At 42.3% G+C, this 9,480-nt stretch overlaps 1 protein-coding gene across 1 annotated transcript in view; it reads left to right on the forward strand.

Annotated features, from left to right (window-relative positions):
* drp2 (dystrophin related protein 2) overlaps nucleotides 1-6,491 on the forward strand; it is a 100,318-nt gene extending 93,827 nt beyond the window's left edge. The window contains exons 19-23 of the mRNA XM_083891527.1: nucleotides 1,240-1,386; nucleotides 2,712-2,964; nucleotides 4,828-4,945; nucleotides 5,061-5,147; nucleotides 6,409-6,491. Of these exons, the coding sequence (XP_083747653.1) occupies nucleotides 1,240-1,386; nucleotides 2,712-2,964; nucleotides 4,828-4,945; nucleotides 5,061-5,147; nucleotides 6,409-6,428 (625 nt within the window). The 3' untranslated portion in view covers nucleotides 6,429-6,491. The remainder of the gene's footprint in view (nucleotides 1-1,239; nucleotides 1,387-2,711; nucleotides 2,965-4,827; nucleotides 4,946-5,060; nucleotides 5,148-6,408) is intronic.
* Nucleotides 6,492-9,480: the final 2,989 nt, after the last annotated feature.

Genomic DNA, 9,480 nt, shown 5'->3' on the forward strand with positions numbered 1-9,480 from the left:
ATATATATATATATATATATATATATATATATATATATATATATATATATATATATATATATATACACTACTCACAAAAAGTTAGAGATGTTTGGCTTTTGGATTGAATTTCAGAATGCAGCTAAAATGCACTATAACCTTTACAACAGGTGAACTTAAGTTAACCTTCTCTAAACTTTGGAATGCACATGTCCGATTGTCCAATGTTTCAGTACTTCGAATAATAACGTGCGGTTCAACTGCAAAAATCACAGCAACTGTCTGATGGAGTAATTCAATTGTTATTAAACCACTAAAAGTTCTGTTTCAATAACAATTTGTTTTCAAAAAGTCGTCTTCAGAGACCAAGACAACACTTTAAAATTGATCAAGTTTTTGAGACATTGAGATTTTTGTTGTTGTTGTGGTTTTGCCACCACTGTTGTTAGCTCTTGTTTGAGATGAAGCAATGACCAATGCATCCTTCTACTTAAATGTCCTGCTTTCATGGTAGAATCACTGTAGCATGAACTTTTCATGCTAACTTTTTGTGAGTAGTGTATATAGAAGTTTGGTGCCGTCTCTCTTTACTGACGTAGTTGTTATGCTTCTGCTTTCCCTCCAAAACACTGAGTTCACCCAGAGCTGATTGGTTAAATCAGCGTTGTGTGAACTCGGTTGACAGTGGCAGTTCGTTCATAATGAAAACATACACACTGCAGTTTTACAGCGGGGCTCATAGATATTTCTGTGATGTTTAATGTGCCACAGTAATGCAAAGCTTTTAACTCGCTTTTTAACTTTGGATCAATAAACTCGTTTTTCTTTTCTCTGTTTTAATAGCCCTATGCATTATTGCGACATATAAATTGACAAACAGCTGTCGTCCCAGTAAATAATTAGAACATTTATAGATGCATTTATTGTTTTTACCATCATGGATCTATAAACTTTTTGTTCCGTCATCAATAGCGGTTTCATTGTCTGGGCTATGACTGTATTATTATTGTCTTGCACTGAATGCAAATGAGTATAGTGAGCAGGTTTGGCTACAGAACATTTATTCTTTCAAATGAAAACCTCGCACAGCACTATGACTTTGCCATAGTGTCCCGTCCCGTTGTGTCCCATCCTGTCACTGCTCGTCCTGCTTTGCTTTGCCTTGCTTCTTGGCTGTGTGCTTGTCCAGGGCTCTGCTTTGTGCTGCTGGTGGCTGTGTGCTGGTGGCTCAGTGTGCTGTCTCCTGTGTGGGGGACTCAGGGATGAAGATCAGTACCTCCTGCGTCACTCCAGCCCAGCCCTGGACCAGGACTCGCCCTGTGGACAACACATGCTGCTGGCTCACCTGGAGCACCAGGACCAGGAGCAGCTCCAGTGCACCCTGGCCCGCCTGGAGAACGAGAACAGGTCTGTTCCTGTAGAAGCTTTGTTCCCCTTCTTCCTTTATGTTGGTATAATATTTACTCTGTATTTTAGTGATGGCACACATGGCAAGTATAACTCATAATAACACGATAACATCTGCAGAACAGGCTTCGCAGACTGTGTTGAATTTGATTTGTTTTAAATTTAGTCGTTTGAGGAGTGATTTTCGTCAGTAATGCTGCAGCGAAGCATGAAAACACAAACATGGGCTTGTTTGTCTGTCGGCATCAAACTCTTTTTCGGGATGTTTTCTGCCACGAGCCGCCCTCCTGAGGAGCGTGAACACTTTCACGCCACATCCAGAGCAGCATTGAGAAAAACAAGAAGCAGTTTCTGAGCGCGAACCTGACAGAAAATAATGAGGATCTGAGCATTTATAGATCACGCTTTGCATCGTCGTAAGTGCCTTGAAGAGGATGCACAGGAGCGCTGGTTTAAATTTGAATTTATTGTTCCCTAAGAGGCTCACATATTTTCAATAAACCCAGCAAATTCATTCCTGATCCTCTTAATTGGTTACTACAGGCTACCTTTATGTGAATGAGTCATTTGAGCAACTCTTCAGTTCGGTTGTGACCTTTTTCCACACACACACACACACACACACAGACACACACAGACGTGTGCCCCCTAGTTGTCGGAAACCTTGACCTGGTTTAGTTTTTCTATATGAAATATGCTCCCTGTTATGACGCGACAGTGTGCTTTGTCGTCCTGATTTATCACCACAGCAGCTGCCACAGCTTAGTTTATATCCTGTTCTGTGGCTCTCATGTGCCTCATACCTGTACTATCATTTTTTTTTCTTCTGGCTCCAGGAGACATCAGACCCCTTTATAAAATGTAAAAAAAAACATTATTTTATCTGCCTGGTACTAAAAGGCAGTTATAGAAAATGACATTACACTTTAACTGCATATGAAAATAGTAAATTTAGCACGTATTATTGTTGTTATTATTATTGCACATACAACAGTGCAACCCAAATGTTAACAACAGTGTCACAACAAACTGGCATTTCATTAAAACGAGCATGTTGTGCCCCGTGATTTAAACTAAACCACCTTTAATAACCTCCCCCTGCACAGCATGCAATTAGCTAATCCTTAATCAGTGCCACACTTGTTGCCAAAAGAGGAGGAAATTGTTTTATTGCAGTCTGTATTTACAAGGGAATGACATGACGTGTTCAGCGCTATTATTTTTTAATTAAGTAACTAATAACAGGTCAGATTGTTATTATACAAGGTGTCTTTTCTGCACGTGGTTCTAACTCACTCACCGTTTCCTCCACTGTGGATCCTCAGGGTGCTACAGAGCGAGTACAGGCGGCTCAAGTGGAAACACGAAGAGGCGGCGTCGGTTCCCATGCTGACTGAGGCTGGAGAGGGAGGCCCCGGCTCGCCCACGTCGGAAGGACAGCAGGACGAGGAGCTCCTGGCCGAGGCGCGGGTCCTTCGGCAACACAAGTCGCGCCTGGAGACGCGTATGCAGATCCTGGAGGACCACAACAAGCAGCTGGAGTCCCAGCTGCGCAGGCTCAGGGAGCTACTGCTACAGGTACGCCTCTGTGAGACGCCTGACAACATTTAGCGTCGTCTAGCAACATTCTCCATGCTGCACTCAGGAAGTGATTTGTTTTATGTCAAGATAGGCGGAGGCAACATTAGCATTTTGCTAGCTGCGTTACCTCCTTTAGCGCCGTCGGCGTGCCTACAGTCGTACTGGAGCGGTCTGTTTTTTAAACGGAAAGAGCAGCGCTACAATCAGCGTACTTATGTACTGCGTGTGTGCCTCTGTTTTTAAAGTTAAGCGTTACTTGAGATACTTATTTTAACAATCGGTAGTCGCGTAAACATGACGTCACGCGTGTCTTTTTCCGTGTCATTCGTTAACATGCCCAGCACCACTGAAGACACAACGAGTTTCAGAAATTCATCCTAATTCTCCGAAAACCCGCTCATTCAGCAATTTGACAGGATGAACACTTCATACCCCTCTATACGCAAACATTCCCTCAGTCAGGTCTGATAGTTTTGCTTGACAGAGCCCATTTTCAGTACACACCGGAGGTTTAAATACAAGTATATCACCATCCATTTACCTTCCCTTCCGCTTTGTTCCCTGTTATTTTGTTAAATAAAAATATATAAAACTGAGTTGTGCATAGAACAGGGAGGAAACTCTAGTTTAAGAGAAATAATTAGTTTTATCACTTTCCAGGTGCTGTTTCCTATTTGAAGACTGACATGTAGGATTGTTTGGCCTTGAAAGTGTGCAATCTACTGAGTGCCACTCAAGTTTCTCTTTGGAAAAAAACTCATATTTGATGAATTACTTGTCAAGATCAATGGTTTTCAACTCATTAATGCGTGACAGTGTAAGCGTCGGGTAGCAAGGCCTTCACGTATACTGTATATTATTGAAGTACAAGGAAAAAAAAAAAAAGGCAAAGACGCTATATGTAAAGGAAATTGTGGAAGAAGGTGACATCTCAGAAAATGTCAAAGTTAATGAGATGAGATATAGAAAAGGCAGTCGTGGGAGTTGAGGAGTACAGCGTGGAACTAGTTAAAAAAAAAAAAAGGAAGAGCATAAGCCTTAAGAAATATAACAGGAATTACTGCAGTACAAAGTCAAGTGTGAGGAAGAGATTTGGGGGCTGACATACATACAGTTACACTGGGACACTGTAGTTTAGAAATGCAAATTTATCAAGCAAAAGACAGAATAACGAGGGAGTGAAAGACGAGAGTGATGCTTGTTCAGGTTAAACGCGAGGAAATCGAAAAGCAGCACAAAATAGTGTGTGGCAAAGTATGCCTGCGTATATATATATATAAAAAAACATCTATTCAAATTCATATAATTCTTTCCCCCGCTGAACCAATATCACAGTTTCCTTCACTCACAAAATCAAATCTGTGGAATCTGCCTTTTGTTGTCTGCGGGAGTGTACATAAGAATTCCTACCTCGTCTCTGCAGACGTCTCTTTTTCACTGCAAGCACTGTACTTATTCACCTCCCGAGGATTTGCCGCGGTGTTGCTAACAACAATACAAAAGATGCCAGGTTGCAGATAATATCCCCTGGAGTTAGATTATTCATCTGTGATTTGCCTCCCGCTGCCATTGTGGGGTTTTTTTTTCTGCACTGTCGCTGCAAATCACTGTCTTTTAATTTGACTCTGAAAGCACGAATCCCAATAACTGAGCCGCGTAAGACGGTATTTTTCTATTAGAATATTAATGATAATAATCACGGCGCTAGAGTGAGAGATGGTGGCCGTGGACGCGTGACTGAAAGCTGTTAACCACAACATTCATTACTATTTGAAAGGCTCAGCGCCTCCGTGCTCTTAAACATGATGGATGTGAGCAATTATTCCCAGTGAAGGATAATCGGTCTCTCTTCAAAAACAGCCCAAAGATGATTCAGAGGCCAATGGATCAGAACCGTCGACCCTGTCTTCTCCCGTGTCTGGAGGGGGTCATCACGGGGAGCCGGCCAGCAGAGAGACCACCGACACTGAAGCAGCAGGTCAGCAACTCCTGCAGCTGCAGCTCGAAATTGACCTGAACTCCTGACACGCATGGTGAATGTGAAGCCACGCAAACTCCCTCTGTAACATTTTCTGTGTGTGTGTGTGTGTTAGGAGATGATCTGGAGCACGAGCAGGACACGGTGCTGCAGCTACAGGAGGTCATTGAGCAGCTGAGAAACGTCTTCCCTTCGGAACCGGGTGAGTTTTCCGAAGTTTGCGTGGATCTTTGCTGCCGTGAATAATCTCAGAAAGACTCTCTACCACCAACTGGAGAAGAGTGAGCAAACACAGGGTGACCACGGGGTCTTAAAAAGTATTAATCGAGATTTCTAGAGCTGCAACTAACGATTATTTTCATATTCTATTAATCTGTCGATTATTTTCTCCGATTAATCGATTAATTAAACACTGCAGTTGCACATGAACAACAGATTTTGTGTTCAATTTTTAATTTGAATAGTATAAAATTTATTTTACAATAACAAATTTTGAGTCTCTGACTCAATTAGTTCCTCCCACTCTCTCGTTTTCAGCTTCCTGAAAGAGCGCGAGTGAAATTACCGTAATTATCTCATGTTGGCTTTAATGTGCATCTTCTCAGCTTTCAGAAACCATTGTGATTTTTCCAGATAACTTTAACCCTCACGCATTTACGGTAACGCAAAGTGCGCTTGTGCAAGCGCGTCGTCAGCGATGCGCTTGGTGTGAAAGGGTTAAGTCAACGTGTTGAGATTAAACGCTAAACTTTGAGAATAAAGTTGGAATATCATGTTGAGATTTAGAGCTGCAGCTAATGATTATTTTATATAATCGATTAATTTGTAGATTATTCTCACGATTAATTGTCGGTCAGTGTTTGTCAAACCTGGAAATGACGGTGTTCTCCAATGTCTTGTTTTTGTCCACAAACCAAAATGATTCTGTTTTAATGATTTCTTTGTTTTGTGGAGCAAAGAAACCAAGAAAATATTCACATTTAAGAAGCTAAAACAATTAGAAATCTTGTTTTGATCAAACCGGTTAACCAATGATCAAAATAGTTTAGATTAATTTGGGGAATCAGTTAATAATGATGGGGATGAATTAGGGGATGAACTAAGTTTATCTAATCCAAGACGTTTTTGAGAGAGGTAGTGAGGCTTTTTAGGCTTGGTAACTTTTGTCAATTCTGACACTGCAGCTGTTGAGTTTCAGTTGTTACGACAGACCAAATCACACCAAAAGAAAATATATAAAGAGTTCCAGTCCACATGTATTTAGTGAACATACTTTGTTGTAAGTGAAGCAGTTTAACACAATGACATATCATGGCCCTTTTATGACTTAATGTCATTCATTACATTAAACACAGATGGTATGATCTTTATAACTCTCGCCTTCTTAGAGAACCTAATGTAAAAGCTTTTCTCCCTCTTTTTTCTTTTTTTTTTGTTTCTCTTCATTGATTTCCTAATTTCAGGCACCACCTCACACATATAACCCGAGCGTTCCTCGAGGAGCGACGTAAAAGCCTGAGCGGACACCTGATGCCACAGGAGAAGCCACATTCAGCTGCGGTTCTGGCCACAGTGACCCACGCAGAGCTAACCCCCTCCACTGGAACTCTTAGTGCACTAAAAGCCTTTTTATTTTTTCCATGTAAACTGCAAAAAAAAAAGGGCCACCGCTGATGTCTGTCTGACCAGGCTGCTGCTGCTGCGCTTGTGTAGCCTGACACCGCGTTAACCAGCCAAAGGAGACTAATGTAAGCAGCAGATATGAGAGAACGGAGGCGGGAGCTCAACGCTCGGCCAAAGACACTGTGCTCACCAGTATCTGTGTCGTCGTCGTCGTCGTTGGGAGGTGTGAAGCACAAATCGGTCCTTCCGTGAAAAGAACTTTTAAAGAATTCGAAGGATGTCCCCTTGTTTTGTCTGAATGCCGATATCTTCAGCGTGGTTTTTATTTTTTCCCCCCTCCCTTTATCATCTTTTTTTTTTTTCGACAGAGGTGCTGACTGTACTTGATGCGATGTGGCTGCGCGGTGTAGATTGTCAGCGAGTTTGACGTCATTTCATCAGTTAAATCTATGATTTATTTAAGACCAGCCAAAGTGCCCTCTAGCACAGCGCACACTGTGTTCTTCTAATCCTCTCTCACACACAGCTCGTCCAATCTCATCGTCCTCCTCCTCCTTAAATGAGCCCTTTTACGCTCGCACAGATCCACTCACGCTAACTGCACACGGCTACGTCCACGCTCCCCATTTCCCTGTCCATGCATGATCACGACATGTGCTCCACGACTAAGGGCTGATTCCAATTCCTATCTTAACCCTCAAGCTCAACCCTTAATCTTAACTGGCCCTCAAAACCAAGTGTTGAGGGTTATTTTGTATTTTGTCACTTAGAAATGGGACACCCCTTAAATGCAGATACGTCTTCAGACTGTAGGGGCAGAATAACGCGAAAGCTGAAGAAGAAGAACACATTTACGTCAGGATTATTTATTCTGATCCGTTTGTCAGTCAAGTTATTAGGTTGTCAGTTAGTTATAAGATGATACTCATACAAATATTCAGCTGACAGTTACCACACCACGACTTATTGAAAAGTAAACCATAGCAAACCATCGCTTGTCCGCACCGGCCGACTATTGACAAAAGATCGTAAAAAAAAAAATGTTACGTAACAATGACGTCAGTAATCCATAATATGGGCCTAAATTAAGATAATACAATGGTTTTTAATCATTTTTATATCTCTATTAACAAAGAAAATACTTAATCTGTAGCATACTTGTTTCGCCGCTTTCGGCGCCATCTTTGTTATGTCAAAACACGCAATGCATTCTGGGTAGCCCTTGCTCCCAAGGGTGGTCCCCACGAAAATCTCAATATTGAGGGCGATACAGCCCTTAAACTCGCCCCTCAACTTAAATCAGCACTTGCACTAGAGGGAGCGCACATTTTTGAGATTGAGGGTTAAGCAAGGAATTGGAATTCACCCTAAAAATCCAAGACCATTCACTGTACACTTTCATTTCAAATAAAGGAAGAAGATGGAGCACTATTTGATCTCCTCGGCTTCGGACGTGCTCTCAGTTTTAAGTCGTGTTTTGCGACTGTTTTTTTTTGGAGGAGAAGGAGGAAGTGTCTGTCGATAAACATCAGCATGCAGCCGTTTGCTTTGGGATCTTAGCGTTCGCCTGCTGTGTGCAGAGAATGCAAAGGCAGGAGCTCCAGGCAAATGTGCCCGCCAGGCTGAAGCTTCCTCCCGCTCTCTCTCGTCGAGGCCAATTCCAGGCACGATAGGGGGCTATAGCAAGGCACAATCCCACACTGACTTCATCTGTAATAATCCCCCCCCCCCCTCCCCCTGCTCACGCTCATGTAGATTTGAAAAGAGCAGTAGCTATTGACTACACAAGCCTCATTTTCCCCCTCACTAATGCCAACTTAATTGCTTTCAGATTCACAAAAAGGCGAGTGCTTGAAATAGCCGTGGCTCCGTCACGGCCAGGGTCGTAGTGCGCGTTCTGTTCTAAACATAGCACAGTCATTGAACGCCTTAAAATCCAAAGTGAATTCATATCAAGTTAGTTTTTATTGTGCTCTCGCAGTCGGGGAGCGGAGATTACACGGCGTCAGTGTCACTCCCTTCCTGGTCGAGCTCGCCGTTCATTTCCAAGTAACAGGAAACAAGAGTGTGCGTCAAACCACAGAGAGCATTCATGTGTTGAAACCAGTTAAATCAGACTTTTATGAATAAAGCCATGATGCGAAGGATGCTTGGAGGGGAGTAAAGATCAGAGAGACAAGGAGAGAGCGAAAAAAAACAACAATCTATTGCTAAAGGGCTGGTGAGAGAGAAACCGCAGACAAGAAGTCGCCTGAAACGAGTTGTGTTGTGGTCATGAAAGCGTGATATTTATGCCTCATTTGCACAGAAAAAACACAGCCAATGAGTTGTAAACAGCTGGGGAATCGTCTTCCGTACTCCTCATCGCTTCATCCTCCAAGCTTGTTGTTGAATTCACCTCCATGTGACGGAGTGTTAGGGCCAAACTGAAGAAGCAATCGTTATTCAAGCAGAATCTGTGTCAAAATGAGGAACGCGGAGCATTTTTGTGAAGTTAGAGAATAAAGAAATACACCGTATTATCATGATAGCGTCAGGACTTTGAAAAGACCGTGCAAGAAACGGAGACTGTTTCGCAGAAAGACTTGGAGGAAGTGGCGAGAGGTGGTCGATTAGATTAGCTAATGTTTGGATACAGAAGAAGTGGAAGTACAGTGAACACAGCGTTCTGTTGCTATTCAATCATAGTAATACGTAATGTTATTAAATAATGATAAAAAAAATATGATAAAGATTTTGGCCCTAACGGTCCGTCGTACCTCCGCGCCTGCAAACGCATTACGATGTGTTTCTGTAATCCGAAAGAGAAGACGGAGAAAAAAAGTCTCCACAAGCTACGTTTATTCATAAGAAGTTCATTTGTGTGCATATACACCATCACTTGCTAACGCACTTTTATGCTCGTACAAAAA

The sequence above is a fragment of the Microchirus variegatus genome, assembly GCF_963457635.1.
Source record: "Microchirus variegatus genome assembly, chromosome: 6".
Lineage (NCBI taxonomy): Eukaryota > Metazoa > Chordata > Actinopteri > Pleuronectiformes > Soleidae > Microchirus > Microchirus variegatus.